The sequence below is a fragment of the Melozone crissalis genome, unplaced genomic scaffold, assembly GCF_028551555.1.
Source record: "Melozone crissalis strain CALT ecotype California unplaced genomic scaffold, PUWL_Pcris_2 ptg000016l_1, whole genome shotgun sequence".
NCBI classification, from domain to species: domain Eukaryota; kingdom Metazoa; phylum Chordata; class Aves; order Passeriformes; family Passerellidae; genus Melozone; species Melozone crissalis.
In genome coordinates, this window is record NW_026535794.1 from 5736506 (window position 1) to 5755240 (window position 18735).

Here is an 18735-nt window from a genome sequence, read left to right on the forward strand (position 1 = left end):
GTGGATAGTTGATGCCCCAGGCTTGTCTGTGTTTAAGAGGCACTTGGGCAGTGCCCAAGGCCTTACAATGGTCTGCCCTGAACTGGTCAGGCAGTTGGGCTGGATGGTCATTGTAGATTCTTTTCAATTGAAATAGTCTATTCGTGTTCTACTCTATTTTATTCTATTTTTACACAGAGTTTCAGACAAGTAAAAAATAATTTATCTGATAGATATTAAAGCAAGTGTGATTTCTGGTATTCTGTAACTGTCACGAGCTTTCTTTCTTAAGTTACCTCTAGTACTGGAGACAAACAGTCAGAAGGAAAAATGGATCCCTTGTTTTGGCCATCAGAAGCTAACAGGTTTCGGCGATTCACCCCTGAGTCCTTGGCAGCAATCGAGGAAAGGATTGCCAACAAAAAAAAGGAGCAAGTCAAAGTTAAAGAGAAGACTAAGGAGACTAAGGAACAAGGAGCTGAAGAAGATAAACTTACTCCTCAGCTTGACCTGAAAATCTGCAAAACGTTGCCATCTCTGTATGGGGACATTCCTGCAGAGCTGGTTGGGGAACCCCTGGAGGATTTTGATCCATACTACAGTGATCACAAGGTTAAAACTTCCCAAAACTTTTTTTTTATTTTTATTTTTGCCTGCTGAGCTCTTAAGGGATAGTAAAAGTTCTGTTCAGGAGGTGCTGGGGTTTGGTTGCTCTGTAGACAGAGCTTTGAACATTACTGACAGCTTTTGGCGGGGAGTTCTAAGATATGCTCTGCATTATGGAATGAAGAGCTATTTTAAATTCCAGTCAAGAATCAAAGTTAATTATGAAAACATAATATGTGTTTGGTGCGCTTTATAAATAAATGTATTCTGGGCTTAGTGATGCTTTGTTTTCCAGAGCAGTTTCTCTGATGCCTGTGGGGCTGAGCTCCCTGTTGTGTAAACAGTGCCTGTCCAACAGTCGGTCACACTGGAATTGCAGATGCTTTCACTGAATTAAAAATACTATACAAATCAAGGGAGGCACATTTGAGATATTTCCATTACTCTGTGTAGCAAACCTATGTACTTTCATTGTCTTAAATTATTTTCTGTAACTTTATGTCTCACTGGCTTTGTTTATTGTTCCATATTTATATTGCACATACTCCATGCTATTCCAAAGTGGTTGGTGATGCTGACTATAGCAGTATCTAAAGTAGATAGTCTAGGAATCTCTTCTAAATTAAATACTTAAATTAAATTATTACTACTGTCAAAGAAGACTTGATATGAATAGCAGAAGGTCTCATCCAGTCCTAGTTGCTGTTTTAATGCATGCCAGCAAGGTATTGGAGTGTAATAATTTTATCAGTGAACATGCTTTAGACTTTGATCTTCCAGATACCTTTTTCTTAAAGTAATCAAAGTGATACTATTGATGAAGAAGAACTAATGTTGATTGAGTTGAAGAAATTTATATTAAAGTTAGGAAACTGTTTTTCATTCAAGAGATTTCATTTTTACTATATGACAAATGTGCTAAGCTGCATGGACCTTAAGATAGCTTAGAAGGAGTTTACAGTGTAAATTTACAGTTATGTGACAATCTAGAGATATTTCAAAATTAAAAATTTGCTTTGACTGTCCAGGATTTTGGCAGTGCAACACAATCTGCATCTTGTAAATAATCTCTTGTAGCCTGTAACACTGTCTACGAGTAAGGTATTAATACCATTGTTACAGTTCCAGAGTAGTAATTTAATTACTTTGACCAAATGAATATGATTACTTGCTCTTCATATTCATTCCCATTATGGTTTCTTCCTCTCAGGCAATAATGAACTTCAACAGAGCTGCTTTTCTCCAAAATCTGAATAATCAGGTCACAGCTCCAAGTTAGAATAAAGGAAAGCTGAAAGGAAAAATTCCTAACTGCACTTAGATATAGCTCTAGATGCAGACTTGAAAAACTGAACATGTAATTTTTGCACAAAATTTTAATTAATTCAAATGTTTCATGTACTGTGAATATTTTTTTTTAAATAGACTTTTATGGTGTTAAATAAAAGGAGGACTATTTTCCGATTTACTGCCACACCTGCCTTGTTTATATTCGGTCCTTTTAATCCAGTCAGAAAAAAGGCAATTAAAATTCTGATCCATTCATATCCTTTCATTGGTTTCCATGATTTGAATATGAAAATATTCTGTGCCATTTTCTGTCATTCTGTTCCTCTGTTTCTGCTTTTTCTGCTGTTATTTGGAATTATTAATTAGTGGAAATAAGTCTTTTTAGGTGAACATATCTGAACATGTCAAACATGTTATGTGCCACCACTGTCCTAACTTCTAAAACCATCTCCACGTGCAGAGAATTCATTTTTATATTTAAAACATGAATTTTACCCAGCTGAGAAGATTTGATCTTGGTGGGAGATTCTTGAGATGGCCCTATGCAAGGATAGGAATTGGATTTTGGTGATCCTTGTGGGTCCTCTCCAACTCAGGATAATTTGTGATAAGTTTCTTTGGAAACCACATGAAAAATTCTGAGCATATTCAAATGAAAAGTTATCTTATGAATGCTTGTGTGGTGTTTGTGTGTGGAAATCAGCAACTTGCATGAACCTCATTTTGTATAATAGAGTGGTTTTTTTCCTTGACTTACTATTCACAGTTTTTCTTGGCATTATTACATTTACTGTGTTACTCAATTGTATGACTATGACAATCCCTCACCTTGTAGAAACCAACTGGACTGAGTAAGTACCTCAGTGGCCATGTGCTCACTATTTTTCCAAGGATACTAAAATGCAGGATTAAAAATTTAAATAATGCGGTGGTCTAATTCTGGGGCTTGAAAATTCTTGGATAGACCTCTGAGGAAGGCTGAGGATTGTTATTTATCACCCAGTCTTTTGTGGAGATTCAGTGCCTTTTCTTAGAGGTTCTCACCATATGCCCTTTTTTCTGTCTTGCCTAATTTTGCCATCTGGAGTAACAGAGGAGGTTGGCCCATTTTTCCTTTTGAGGATTAAATCTGAGAGACTGTGCAGCAGGATTTTAACTTAATGTCTTTCCTTCTACAACAATAACCTGAATGCCTGTTGTAGTTGCCTCATGCAAAAGCTATAAAGGAATAAATATTCATTCTGTGCTTTCCTCTGTTTCCTGGTGACTGTCCTAAGTTGTTCTCACTAGTAAACCACTTATTTGTAATGTTTTTCTTCCTTTGGTACTTGTGCACTGTATCCAGTGTAACTTGAGTTCATATTCCAGAATTAAATCTGGAAAATGTGCCTGGAGCCTCAGAAGTTCTGTAATTTTAATTCCTTTTATTTTGGGGTAAGCATGGTGAGAACTTAATTTTCTGTAGGATTTCTTTCAGTTGTAGTGTATTTGTCAGAATAAATATATAAAATGTGCAAACTTAACAGGCTGAAATACATCTTTGTTGTTATTGTTCTGCCAGAAGGGTGAGGCTTTGAAATTTTCCAGCCTGCTTTAGAACATAAACACAATCTTAGAAATGTTTCTTAAGGAATTGTGAGCTATCTTTCATCCAGAAATAGCATCATATGCTTATGTGAATGTTTGTTTTTGTAGATTTATATGGAAAAATTACTAAAATTCAGGAAGACATCTTGTCCCCATGATGCTTCTGAAAGTAATGCAACCTGTCCTATTTTCCTTCACATTTTCTACCTTTATCTCCATGCAGGGACTAAATCAGAGAAAACATAGAAATGTGCCTGAATGTGTATCAGTCTCATTGATATTTTTATTTCTGTAACTTTAATATACACTTTCCTCCTCAGGCATGTTTTCACTGCTGTCTATACTACTGAAATACTGATTAAAGTAGTAGCAAGAGGATTTGTTTGGAATGAATTTACTTTTCTTCGAGATCCATGGAACTGCTTGGATTTTTCTATTATTATTGTAATGTAAGTAAAACTCAGTTTTTCTTTTACTCAGGGGACAAATAAGAGAAAATAACATTTGGTGTTGCTGAAATTCCTTGCAGTTGTTGACATCCTCCCTGCTAAACTGTGCTTGAATAACATTTTGCATGCCTGCAATGAGAAAAACAGGCTTTAAAGTAAGACCTAAATGAAAATCTCATCTTAGAACTGTGTGATTGTTCTCAATTGAGTCTTTATTTGAATTTTGTCAGGAGGTAATTGCATAAACAGCCCAAACCAAGCCTGCCTCTTTATGTTCAGATGAAACTCATTTGAGAAGGGTCCAAAACGGGTCACAAGGTATTGAATGACTTGGTGGTAAATAACAGGTGAAATCCCAGTATCAAATGATGCTCTTGGAAGAACACACCTTATTTTATACACAAATTCATGGGCTCTGGAATAGCCTCCACTTGCTTGGAAGGTGATGTTGGAGTTTAAACAGACGGCTTTGTGAAAGCACCACTCCAGCATCCAGGCATGGTCAGAGAAGGAGGCAGAAAATGAAGACATCAGGAATAAGAACTAAAGAAGAAGAACACACATTATTTCTCTGTGTAGCCTGTGTTTTAATTCAGGACTTTGTGTAGTTTTGCTCCTCTCATGTCAAAAGATGTCAGAATTAAAAAAGCTGCAGTGAATATGTATATCTGTAGTTCCACATACCAAAAAACTACATAGAGTAAAACTCACATGACAAGACAATTACAGAGCAGGAACACGGTTGAAGTGTACAGCACAGAGACAAAAAGAGAATAAATAATATTTTTCTTCCTACAATGAGAGCTAAAGGCACCAAATGAAGTTGTCAGGTGGCAGAATAAAAAAGAAGGGAGTAGTTTGTAGCACTACAGGTAGGTTTTTCCTCATTTGTAATTAATAGATTATATGTACCCAGGTGTCATCACACACATCAATTTGTATATGAACAATTAATCTTGCAGGTAAAAATGAACGGCTAAGGAACTTGAACACTGTTGATCATCAGCATCTATCACTAGATAGTTACTGTTAGTTACAACTATCACAAGACAGTCCAACAGTTGCATGAAAAATTTAATTTATGGTCCTTTTCCCCTACCTGCATCCCTAATTAATTAATGTTCAACTTTATAATATAGTACCTCCACCTGGTTTTTTCCATGTCTTATAGTACAACAAAGAAAACTATTTAGAAATGAGGTCAGCTGCTAACTCAAGTGTAAATATTGCTTAGGGTACTTGATAATTATTCAGTCTTAATTATTCAAGACTAGGCAAAGCCAATGTGCTCTGCTCTGCTGCTGACAAAGCCATGCTTTGAGGGGGAGGTTGCCTTTTCAACCATTTTTTTATTGAGACTTTATTTTTTAAGGAATTCTGTTACCAGTTATGAGCTTGTCATGAGATGAGTCACAATTCATATCCTATCTGACATAAAGAAGTCTTAGAAAACTTGGGGTAACCTGTTAAAGTGCTGTGCAGACTATGCAATGCTTTAAAATACTGATTTGATGAAATTATCTAATTGTTGAAATGTTAAAATTGAAACAAGTTGCAATACTCAAGTTCTCACTGACTGTTTAAGGTTAGAGAGCCCCATGTGGTACAGAATAAACACATTATAAATCTACTGTTGCTCAACTTCCTTCTGTTGTGTGTATTTTGTTTTGAGATAGCTTCAGCATGTATTTTGATGGGAGAAGTCTGAGTATAAGAGTGTGGTTATGACATTGGCAGTTTTATATTTACTTGACATTTTGATGGATAAACTCTTCCAAAGCTAAAGCATCCAAATCCCCCCAAAGTAGGAACTTACTGTATTTCTTTTCAGAGGCACTGCTCCAAAGCCCCACTACTTTAATCCATGCCTAGAAATGGACTTAGATTCCTAACTTTAGGCATGTATCTTAGGATGTGTTTTATGCAGTCAATTCATTACTGCCTGCTCCATAAGAAAGTGCTTTGAAAAGCTCCATCTTGGTCATTCAGTTGAGTGTGGGTTAATTTTGCAGGTACCTGGCTGCATCTCATAGTGTTGGCAATGTTTCAGTTCTTCGAACTTTCAGAGTACTGAGGACTTTGAAAGCTATTTCAGTAATACCAGGTAGGAAATACATCTTACTGATTTTCTCTCTGCTTCACTAGAATGCAAATTCTAACTCCACTCCTGTTCTTATCTTCCAGTTCTCTGGTCACTTTTTGTGACCCCAAGGTGTGACTGTTTTGCACCCTCAGCAGCACCCAAACATAATTTTTTAAATCATTTTTCCTTCAAATGACAAAGGCAAATTTATATTCTGCATTATTATTTTATTTTTTTTTATCCCATTACTGATTTACATTTTTATTTAGCCCAGTGCCTATGTCTCTTTAATTTGTCTTCCTGGAGCAGCCCACTGTATGTAATATGTTTTCTTAACATAATATACCTAAACCACCATATTTCTGGTTTCATTTTCTTCCTCATGAGCTAATCCTTGTCTGGTTTATTTCCCAGAATATTGATTTTACAATTTGAGAGACTTCAATTTGTTTCCTTACTGACCACAGCCACTCTCTAGATTGAATGTAATACTTTGGACAGTGTGTTGTATATGCCATCCAGAATTCAATATTTTTTGTAAGTTGTGTCCTTAATTAGGGTACCAAAGAATGACTTCAGAGTCAAACTGCAAAAATTGGCCTGAAAATCTATAAATTACAGTATATCTCATGGTCATAATATATATTAACTTTATCATTTCCATGTAATTGCAAATATATTTTGATTTTTTATGAAATTATAGCATTAGTGAAGCATTGAAGGCATTTAATTTTAGTGCAAAAGCCACACATCAATACTTTTTCTTTGTCTTTAACAAACCTGCATCTGTCATGACTTGTCATATAGGAGCATCATTACATTCCTTTTCTGACATTCTGTGTTATTGGATCTTATTTTCCTAGGTCTGAAAGTCATTGTAAATTCACTTGTTGAGTCTGTTAGGAAGCTCTTGGATGTGCTGATCCTGACTGTATTTTGCTTGAGTATATTTGCACTAATAGGCCTTCAGCTCTTTATGGGCAATTTAAAATCCAAATGTATCCTTGATAAAAATCTGTACAATGACTCATTATGCAAGGAGGCCAAGATATATGTACCAAATGATGCAGGTAAATGTTTTTCTTTTCTCTCTTTACATAATCTGTGTATCTTCCTATGTATGTATTGATTTTTCACAGACATGTTAATGTATAGTTGAATGTATTTCTGCCAAGAAGGTTTGTCCTTCCATTTGCACAAGTAGTAGTATGAAGTCTCCAGGACAACTGAATATGAGATTAGTGAATCTTGGATTTGGAGAAAGATCAGCAATCTCTGGGATGGAGGGACTGAGTTTTCTATAAGCATTTTCTTCCTTATCTGTGCATTGCACAGGGATATTAATTTTAGGGTTACTGCACAGAGAATGATTTTTTCCATCACTTACTCTGTAATTAATGGATTTTGTTTACTTTACATAGAGATTCTTATTTTTGCCAAAGAGCAAATAGAATTTTACATTGTTAGTTGTGCAGCAAATTTTTACTGTTTAGTTTAAATTGCCAGAGAGACAGATTTGCTGAGAATCAGTCCTGTTGGGAAAGGATCTTTCACAGAGGTTTGATCCATCAGAGTGTTTATAAAGTGTGGTGATATTTGGTTTACTGTCAGAAAGCTGTAGAAACTGAAAACTTCTAATTTTATGATTCTTTCATTTTTTTTTATATTAGAGCAATGCTTCAGATTGAAAGACACTTCTGAAATATTGCTGTGTGAGTACAGTGGAGGTAACAAGTAAGTGAAGAAAGCACTTTTAGTACTTCCTTCATTTTTTCCCCCAGATGAACTATGGTTTTATTTTTGGTCTAAAAGAATGGTGATGATTTTTCAAGAGAAAGAAATGGATCAATGGATGTGTTATTAAATTAAAAAACACATATTTCACACCAGAAAAAGGATGAAGAACAAGAATGCAGCCAATTTTATATGTACTTTGTTGCTAACTACTGGGAGTATAATGATAAGGTAGAATGATAAAAATGAGAAGGGGAACAGATCACTAAAGACTTTTAGATATTAATAAATTCTCCTCTCCTCATCTTAGTGAATTATTTAAAAATAAAGGCATTTCCATTTTTCCCCACTCTCTGTATTTGTTAGGACATATCCTACATCAATGAGAGTTTTTGTCTAGTCCCAAACTAAGGTTTCTGTCTAGTTTTCTTTACTAGATAAATGGTTTTCTGGGATGGTCAGATATGAATCAGCCCTTCTGGCAGGAATATTTTGGGGAATAATGAAACCTCTTTTCAGACAAACTGAACAAATCTTTATTTGTTGCCGTGTATTAGGTGCATTCAGATTCAACTGAATCTCCACATAAGTATTGTTTAACATTTCTTTTGTGGTTAGAAGTGGGTGTCCAAAGAACTACACCTGTGAGAAGATTGGGAAAAATCCTGACTTTGGTTATACAAGTTTTGACCACTTTGGCTGGGCCTTCCTCTCTGTGTTCCGGCTGATGACCCAGGACAACTGGGAGCGTCTCTACAGACAAGTGGGTACTGCTGGAATGACTTTAGATGTGCAATTCAGATCTTTATGTCCACTAGAAAAGTCTGTATTGGTTTTAACATTACTGACACCAAATTTCTTCTAAAATCAATGTAAGTATTAAGGAAATAGAGTCAAGTGACTGAGCTGTAGCACCTTGTGCAAGTGATGTTGGGTGGCAGCAACCCTGATGTGAATGCTCATAGTTTTGTTGGAGAACACTCTCAGGTGATTAAGAGCTACATAAGAGTTAAATATTTGTATGTAACCACCAAAGGACTGAGATATGGAGCAGATCCAGCCAGGGAGCTCCCTGCTACTGCAGGGAATGTGAGGATTTGTCACATTCTCTGTTCGTCTTCCTTTGAAATGCTGACTCCTCACCAAACCTTTTGGCTAAACGTACACACTTTCATTTTTGACAACATTGTACTAAAAAATTGGGGACTTTATATTTTGATTCTGAGAGTTGAATGTAACTTTTCAATTCTGTGTTTTTTTGAAAAAATGATGTAAAAATACCTGTAGAGAACTTCCTGGATCCCTTATATCTATACAGTGCCTTTGCCACACAGGAACAATACTCTCTGCCTTATTCTGTACCTTTCATATTGCACCATTTTAAATCTTTTTTCCATCAGCCTTTATTAACTGTGACTTTTTAAAATGGATGCAACATCTTTTGCCCTTTGAAGATCATGTTACTTTTAGTTTTTAATGTCTCAGAGCTTAATTTTGAACCATCTCCTCTGCTACCATTAAAAAAAAAATATAAGATAATCAGTCTAAATGTTGCCTCTGATTCTGCAATTAAAACATCTTTCATGATTGTATAGATAATCCTAGCTTTCATCTTTATTATTGAGTTTCATTAATGTCTTCTACAGTCACCTGTTTATGTCTTTACAGATGAATTTGTCTTCTTATAGCTTAAACTCTGTTGATCATTTGCCTGATTTGCTGGAAGATATTTGATTTCATTTTAATTTGTTAATTCTTTTCTGCAGTATGTGACATTTTTATGTATAACTTAGACCAGAAGCAGATCCTAAAGTTTTTCATTGAAAACACTGTAATACATGAACCTTTTCTATTGCATAGAAAAATAAATTGTTTACATTTCTTTTGAAATTGCTTTGTAAATATTAGTTTGCTTGGAATTTATTGCCACCTTTCCCTTTTCCTCACAGACCATCCGTACCTCTGGAGTGTCCTGCATCTTTTTTTTTATGGCAGTCATCTTCTTCTGCTCATTTTATCTCTTCAACCTGATCTTGGCTGTGGTAACCATGGCATATGAAGAGGAAAACAGAGCAACCCGTGCTGAAACAGAGGCAAAAGAAAAAATGCTTCAGGATGCCAGACAAATTATAGAGAAGGAACAGGTTTGTAAATGATCATATATGATCTGTAGTTCCTTTGTTTTTTTCTGTTTGTGAATTAGGGAAATAATGTTTTGAATTAAACATGGGCTTCTTACAATATTTTCTGACACTACATTTCTCTTTATGTCTTTACAAATGCATGTATGCATGTATAAATATGTTATACAAAAACCCATCATAAATCCAAGTTAAAATATACTAAGTTTCAGGATTTGCAGACCTGACATTGTACAGAAATGGCTTTCCGGCAAGAAAGTAATTTTTATGATAGTCCATGAATGCTGCACTCCATAGTTTGTCCTGTTGTTGTACAGTACCGTTATTGCTGTGCCCAAAAATTCCTTTCTCTGGGTATCCCTTCCTGACATTACTGCAGGAAGGAAGCATGAGTGGATACATTTTATCTTCTACCTTAAAAAAAAGATATCCCTGATCTTCTGCTAGTAGTCGGTAAAGTCAGACTTGTAAGAGGTCAAGCAAATATTCTCTAGCAACTGTCAAATTTCATCATTGAAGTGTTAGGCATCACCATTTCACCAAAATACTTCGAAAAGTTTCCAGAAGTTCCTCCTCTACAGTTGTTGACAGCTCTGTAATATTTCTGTGTCTGATATTCCACCCTGACAGGCTTTGCTTAGGCTTTTCTTCCTTCTGTTTCTCTTTTTCCTTCTTTCTATTTTTCTTTCAACAGGATTAGGATTTAGGAAAATTTAACATTTTAGTATTTAGTTTGAGCCCTTAGTCTTCTGCTGTCTTGGACTCAAGGTCCTTTTCAAATCAAGAAAAGGAAAGTGAAAGGATAAGCCCTCAGATACAAAATACAATATTTAAAGTGACAAGGGCAGATTTTAATTAGAGTAGCTCACAGGTAACCCTGCTTTGTCTTTCAGAATTGTGAATAACATTTTTTACTCCTGTCTTTTGATGGCAGTTTAACATTTGAAACCTAGGAATTGTCAGTGCAAATAATTCAGATAGCATAATAATTACATGTATATGATCTTAGTCCATGCATTGGTATTTGCCTTGAATTAACAGGCAGATGTTTTGCTTTTCCTGTTACAGATGTTGGCTGTGGAAGAAAGCAGTAAGGCCTTGCATGCTGCATCTGAAATGTCAGTTGCTGACTTGAAAAATTCAGAAGGAAAAGAGAGTAATAAAGAAACACCTACTTCAAGGCAAAACTTAATTTCAGATGACCAGGAAAATGAGGAGCAAATATTTCGTTCACAGCCTGATCGCTGCCACAAGAAGCTTGTAAGTATTTGAAATAGAAAATACATTCATTAGACTTGCATGTGATATGACAATTCAGGGATGAGATTTTGGGAGCAGAGGGAGCCAGCATTACCTGCACCTGAGAGAGAAGTTGGAAGTGGCTGTCACTTATGGCACATCATAGACCTGTGCTCTGTCAACATCTCTGTTTGTGCTGCAGAAATAAATGTATAAAATTCTTAAATTTAAGAGTTTTCATAAAGACCTAGCTATTTTTTTTTCAATTCTATTTTTTTAAATTATTATTCTTTTCTACAGACAGCTCATTCTCTGACCTAAATATTTAGGATAGGGTTTTGTTCAGTATGAAGATTTCTGATCTTTGAGGTGTGATTCACTTGCTGGCTTTAGGCATCTGGTGCCAGTGTAGATACTCTTGCATATGGTGCATGTTCTAGATATCTTTGATATCTGTGGCACATCTTCCAGCACTTTGTGGGTATCTCATAAACCTTACAGCATCTCAAATGTTGCTAAATATCTACATTTAGGCAACTAGATTCTGTCCAGGGTTTGAATTTTTGGGGTTTTTAAGGTTTCTATGCGTGTTCTAGGTTCTAAACTGCCAGAGTCAAGTGGAGATGTAATTTTCCAGGTGACAAATTGATACCTAGTGACATTAGAGCTTTTCTAGTGTCTTACTTGGCTTTCACATCCTCTGTGGAAGGGCACAGATGTTGTGTGCCATGTCTGCTGCTGTGGATGTCTCAACTACCAAATGTCTCAATAGACCATCTCAAGTGGCTTCAGAAATATTTATTTAGGTGAATCAAATTTATCAGAAACATATGTGTCCCATATACTGGGATTTTAAATGCATTGCACACAGGATAAATTAAGCATGGATATCTAAAACATTAGGCTGAATCCCACACATATTATTTCACATCTTGTTTACAGCAGTGATTCCTGGCTCCTCTGCTGACCACTCATATTTAAGTCCATTAAGAAACTTCTGTTAAGACTCATTTTTCTTTCTTTGCTTAATTTTGGAGATTTTTTTTCCCCCACAGTACCTTTGCCACTGACAAAATACTGTATCTTCTAGAAGACCATCCCAACTTTATTCTTTCTCTGGCTCTTTGTCAACATCTTCATTTAGATGCCTTTATTTAGATATTTTAATCTTGAGCTGAATCTTTCAAAATAATTCTCAGGTAATTATCCATATTACTTAATTCTTTTCAACAATATCTTAAAAGAAAGCTTCTCATGCCCTTATGCTGGTTTCATCCTGTGACAGATTCTCTTTTACTTCTGAGAGAACATCAGAATTGTTCCACCCATCTCACTGAAAATGAAAATTTTCTCATAGCAAAGCTAAGAGAAATAATATTCCAACTTTGGTTTGTTTGAAAAGTATCCTTGAAGGGGAGCCTTTCTCAGACATAAATTCCTAGCTAAAATTGGTTAAATTCTCATTCTGACAGTCATCATGGTCAGAATTTCTTCTAAATTCCATAATCCCAGCTAGAATAAATTCTATATTTGAGCTGAAGGAATCCAAATCACCCACTTGGCAGCCACCTGTCATCTCCTTTAGTAAAGCATTTGCTTCTTGTAGTGTCAAGAATGTTTCCCCTGCTGTGTTAAGAATATAATTAAATTTTGTGACCTAGTTTGGTTCTGCTGCACTTAAAGGAAATGCTGTGTCACAGCCCATGGTAGTGTTTTATTGTACCTATTTAGAAAAAAAAATATTTCATAATAAGTGTCATATCTTCTGTAAGTATAAAAATCATTTTTATGGATGTTTATTTCTATTTAACTTAAGTCTTCTAAGTCTGTGGCTGTGCTGCAGGAGATGTATGAGAGGAGATAAATTTGGATTATTTGCTAGACCTTACTTCTGCAAGGCTGCAAAGTCTGCACAGATGGATGCCAAATGTAATCTGGATTTTTATATCTCAGAAATAACATCTTCAGACCTTTCCAAGGTCTCTTCCCCTCTCTGTGTCCAAGGAATGACAAAGTTCTGAAGATCTCTAGGAAAACCTAAAGCATGATCCAAGCACTGTGAGCTTCTCCAATGCAGATTTTTACCTTTATTCAAATAATAATAATCTGCAACAAACATGGCAGTTTATTCCATGTTATGACAACTACTGGTAGTACAAGCTCTGCTGTTTGAGGACTCCTCAAACAATGTCCTCTCTACTTTCATCACAAAAAGAGGCTGAAGATGCTAAAAATCACCTTGGGTAGAAGCTTTTTGGTAGGAGAGAATGAGTTTATAAACATTATTTCTCTAGTGTACATCCCTATTTTAAATCCCAATTTGTCAGAGGATTTCTCATGCCCAGTTATTTCCTTCAGCTAAAGATCAATGAGCAGCAGTAACCAGTTCAGTGTGGGTGAATGTCCTTGTCCTTTCCAAAACCACAAATCTGAGGTCCCTTAACAGCTGTGAATTTCAACAAGAAGACTGAGAACTTTAGTCAGGCTGACACACAAATTATTCTGTGTTTCTGTTTTCTGAGACACCAAATCTTAGAGAAAAGAATGAAGGGTGACTTGCACGGGCCATGATTACAAGAGTCTTTGGAGCCTTTTGGATTGGAAAGAAAAAACAGAGGGGAAAATGAGCATTTTGCACTGTACCATCAATTCATTTTATAGGTTTGTTCTCTGATAGCTCTATCAGCTAAGTTTTGCTTAGATTTTCATTAAAATATCAGAGTGATAAAAGAAATAATTGTTATTAAACTTTTAAGGCTGAGGATATCAGCTTCATTCCCTGAATAACAGTTTTACAGAATAAGTTTATAAAAATCATAATATCATAGGAGTTTGAGGTATCATTGTGATATATTCTTATTTATTTATCCTTCCTAAGGAAGAAAATTATGCAAATGCAGTTGTGCTGAGAGAGAATTCTAAAATACAGTGCATTGTGATGTGGTCAGTCTGTCCACTCCCTGGCTGTCATGTTCCTTGTCATCTGGTAGTTCTAATGAAAGCAAAAGTAGTCCCATTCCTGGTTTTAGGCAGTTCAATATTAGTTAGATCTTGATAGGCTTAATAGGGCTAAAAATCCCAATAATTTGTATTAACTACGTGACTATTTTTCATATTAATACATGATTATTTATTAATAATCAGTAGTTCATAGTTAAATAGCCAATAGTTTATTCACACTGATGGTCAGTGTTCTTTTTGTCTGTTGTTTTTATCATTCACTGGAAAAGACAGATTGATTATCTTCCCTTGCCCCCTGTTAAAGTTTCTGTCATTCTTTTATAATGGAAACATAACTGCTAATTAAATATCTTCAGAAAGAAAAAAATTCTTGAAATATTGTGCTGCTTTTGATGACATGTTCTTTGTCTTCAAACATCTGTTGTTTTTTTTTGTTTTACATTCTTTCAGCAAGTAAAAGCTTTGCTATAATGTATATTTGAAAAGGTATATTTATCTCCTGCTGGATATAATTTTTGCATTGCAAGTATTGTATTATTTGTATTGTAATTATTATATCTTCATGTTCCCCTGTTATATTATCTTCTGCTGTCTTTCTGACCAAAGAGGCAGATCCTGCTGGACTATGAGGTCTCCATGGATGCTATCAATGATCCTGTCCGAAGACAGAGGTTAATGAGTGCAGCCACAATTCTTACAGATAATTCAAGTAAGTCATTCTTTCCTGTTTTTCCTGTGAGGATGGTGTAACTTGACCTGAGAGATCAAACTGTCACAAACACCATTCTTTTCAAAGCCACTAGGGGAAATTATGCTGCCAAATGTAAATTTCAGTAAAAGAAATGTTCTCATATCTCCTGTAACTCGCAATTACCAAGGGTAAATTTTGCCTCACCTTTATTAGTCTGTGATTAGTTTGTGCAGAATGAGCAAAACAATTTTTTTCTATGATATCATTCTGCTCATGTGAGATTGACTTTTCAATCCTTTTAATGAATTATTGTCTTTTTCTTCATTCTGTGATATTCTACAAAGGATTATTCATATGTCACTTTCCCTCTTTGTCTGACAGAGTCAAAACTGAACTGTCCTACATTTTGGAAAAATTTCCCTCAAAAGTATCTAATTTGGAATTGTTGTCCATTCTGGAGAGCAGTCAAAGAGAAGATGAAATTGGTAATTTTTAATCCATTTGTTGATCTCTTCATCGTGGTTTGCATTATCTTGAATACCTTTTTCCTGGCTATGGAGCACCCTGGCATGGAAAGAGAAAGCCAAAAACTGATTTCTCTGAGTGACAAGGTAAGTTAAGTCTGTATTAGATTAAAAATTCAGTTATAACCCTGTATTCATACTGGGACACTCCCATGAAGAGACAGACTGGTTCAGTGGCTTTTTTTCTGAAATTCATTTTTGTCTTTCCAGATCTTCACCCTGATTTTTACTGCAGAAATGATCTTGAAAATCATTGCTCTAGATCCTTACTACTATTTCCAGGAAAAGTGGAATGTTTTTGATAGCTTGGTTGTTTTGATTGGCCTAGCAAGCTTTGGAACAAAACTGTCACCTTTCAGGCTGGTAATTATTTATTTTAAAAAAATTATTTTTTTAAAAATACATGTGTTGTATAGTGAAATACCCTCATATTATTTTACTGATGAATATGTTAAATCTGTTTTCTTTATTGGTAAAACAACATGAGCTTTTAAGCGGAGTGATTTTAATTGCATCAAAACAATTAAAAGGCTTTCTTTGGGGAAAAAATAGTGATATTACTGCAGTAAAGACATCATGGTAAATGTGGGGTCTGGCTTTCTTGTGTGCTGTGCTATCTGGGCTGTTTTAACTTTATTTTCCCCTGTGTTTTATTTACAGCTCAGAATCTTCAAATTGGCAAAGTCCTGGCCAGCCTTAAACACTCTTATGAAAATAATTCTACACTCATTTGGTGCACTGAGTAACCTCACTCTGGTTTTGGCAATCACTATATTTATTTTTGCTATAGTAGGAATTCAGATTTTGAGCAGTGATTATAGCAAAAATGCCTGTAAAATAAGCTCCAATTGCAAATTACGCTGGCATATGATGGATTTTAGTCATTCAATCCTCATTATATTCCGAATATTATGTGGAGAATGGATTGAAACTATGTGGGAATGCATGGAAGTGGCTGGAAAAAGGAAATGTGTCACCATTTTCTTGCTCGTCCTGGTGCTAGGAAACCTGGTGGTAAGCTCAAGTCCATTTTCAGTCCCTACTGAATGCATCCAGTTACTTTTTTCTTTGGAGGAAAACTTAACTCTTTGAAAAGTATTCACTTTATTCTCTTTTCTGGGTGTCACTTGACATGGTTTTGTTCTGTCTCTTTTTTTCCCTTTCCCCCTTTCTTTCTCTTTCTCACACAAGACATACAAGCAAAATAAAATTATTCCTTCTAGCCACAGTATAGAAGCGCAGAGCTTATCATAATTTGGTGTCAGATGTCATCTTTTGTGTTGATGGAACCAAATCACCAAACTGAGTTCTTTTGATGAGTTCTGAGCTCATTGAGTTCTTTTAATGCTTAACACATTGCCCCTGTGTTATCAAAAGTTTACAGAAACCAGATTTTTGGGTTTTTACTAGATTTATTGTAAATTTACTGGCAGAGAAAATCTTTTTCATCTGCTTGGTTTGTTGGTCTATATCAGATCCTTTTTGATGGTGATGTCATTAAAATTCATCTTTGCATTCTGTTTTACTACAACTGCCTCCTCATACACTATGGACATCAAAGCATGTGAAAATATATTTGATATACCCAAACTCTCACTTTCCTCCTTTTTTCTGTTGCCAGTCCTTCAAGAAGGAGCCATATCATGCTATTTCAATATTCTAGAGTAATAGTAAATAATTTCATTATTTATTAGGGGTTAATGCAAGCAAGTCTGAAGTGTCTCTTCTGTTAGCAATTGTGTCTCCAACTTACTTTATTTTAAGGTGCTCAACCTGTTCATTGCTTTGCTGCTGAGTTCATTCAACATTGATGGCCCAGAGGCACAAGAGGAGCCTGGAGAAGGGACTAAATATCAGATTGCCATTGCACAGATTCACAAGACCCTGAAGGCTGTGAAGGACAGAATTTGGGATCACTGCTGCAGGAGAATGAGGGGAAGCCTCAGAAGAGCAAACAAAAAGAAGACTTTGGCAGAAGTTTCTGGGAAGGGCATAGAGGTTACTAATTGTCCCATGACAGATGTCAGGAAATACATAGACCACAGCTCCTTTGATATAGAGTGTGGCCATATGGAAGAGAGTTCCTCACTAGCAAGGAAATATGAAGAAATTTTGACCAGCCCCAGTACCTGTGTTCCCATTACAGAAGCAGAGGCTTACCCCAAGGAAGGTGATGATGGGCACATTTTGCACACAGCTGTAGAATACAGGAAACAGGTAAGAAATACTGATATTTGAAAAATTATTGTGACTTTCTATTGTATTTGCAGGGAATGCCCCAACGAAGGAAGGAATGATGAATCTGACTCCATGTTCTCAGAAGGCTAATGTATTATTTTATAATAGTATGTTATATTAAAGAATACTATACAAAACTATACTAAAGAATACAGAAAGGATATTTACAGAAGGCTAAAAAGATAATAATGAAAACTCCCGACACAGCTTGGCCCCGATTGGCCAGAGAGTCAAAACAACTCACACCAGAATCCAATGAAACAATCACCTGTGGGTAAACAATCTCCAAACACCTTCCACATATGAGCACAACACATGAGAAGTAAATGAGATAAGAATTGTTTTCCTTTTCTCTGAGGTTTCTCAGCTTCCCAGGAGAAAAATCCAGGGCGAAGGGATTTTATCAGAGAATGTGAATGCCACAACTTCCATCTGTAAATACAATCTCAAATACTCAACAGTAAATATTATCCTTTCAGTCATTTCTGCAATTTTACTTTCTTCTTACAGTAAAAGGTCTACCAAATATACTTGGTTATTCATTGATATGTTGAATATTCAGTTTTTTATCATTCTCCTCAATGACAGCCAAATTCTGCTTCTGACTGGTTTATTTCCATTTATTTCTGTCAATTGATAAACAAAGCTCGATCAAGACATTCTTTCTTTTTGTCTCCTTTGCCTTGCACCTGGATTTTTTTGAAGGCAGGTCTCTTGTGTTGATTGTATGTTCCTTCTATGTTCATGGAATCCAAAGGGAATGCAAACAAAAGCTATACCTTAAAATATAAATTCTTAGTATTATTTGGGTTATTTTTCATCACATGCTCACCTCCATGGAACTTTTGACTCCCCTTTATATCTCTTGATTTTGTTGTGTTGGGCAGGATAAAGCTCAAGTCTTTCTGCATGTGAGTGAGACATTTTTACTTCCATGACAGCTGTGCAGAGGCATTTAGGAATACTGGAGACATTTCAGGTGTCTGTCACATCCACACAGGAATGTCAAATATGGAACAGAAGATACAGGAACTCTTTTCACAGAATCAAAGAATTGTTAGGGTTGGATGGATCTTTTTTTGGATGGATTTGTATGGTAATATTAGGAAACATTGTCAGTGCGGTCTCTTTGGACAAATTCTCAAAGAAGCAAAAATCACTGATCACCTTAGAATCATCTGTGGCTGTTTCAAACGTCTTGCCCATAAGCATT

General features: G+C 35.6%; 1 protein-coding gene across 1 annotated transcript in view; it reads left to right on the forward strand.

Annotated features, from left to right (window-relative positions):
- Positions 1-309: 309 nt before the first annotated feature.
- LOC128935163 (sodium channel protein type 5 subunit alpha-like) overlaps positions 310-18735 on the forward strand; it is a 32530-nt gene continuing 14104 nt past the window's right edge. Inside the window, 15 exon segments of the mRNA XM_054273216.1 lie at positions 310-591; positions 2011-2129; positions 2640-2726; positions 3783-3911; positions 5924-6015; positions 6858-7100; positions 7665-7728; positions 8347-8491; positions 9678-9872; positions 10938-11129; positions 14676-14778; positions 15142-15371; positions 15495-15647; positions 15945-16298; positions 17049-17501. Of these exon segments, the coding sequence (XP_054129191.1) occupies positions 310-591; positions 2011-2129; positions 2640-2726; positions 3783-3911; positions 5924-6015; positions 6858-7100; positions 7665-7728; positions 8347-8491; positions 9678-9872; positions 10938-11129; positions 14676-14778; positions 15142-15371; positions 15495-15647; positions 15945-16298; positions 17049-17501 (2841 nt within the window).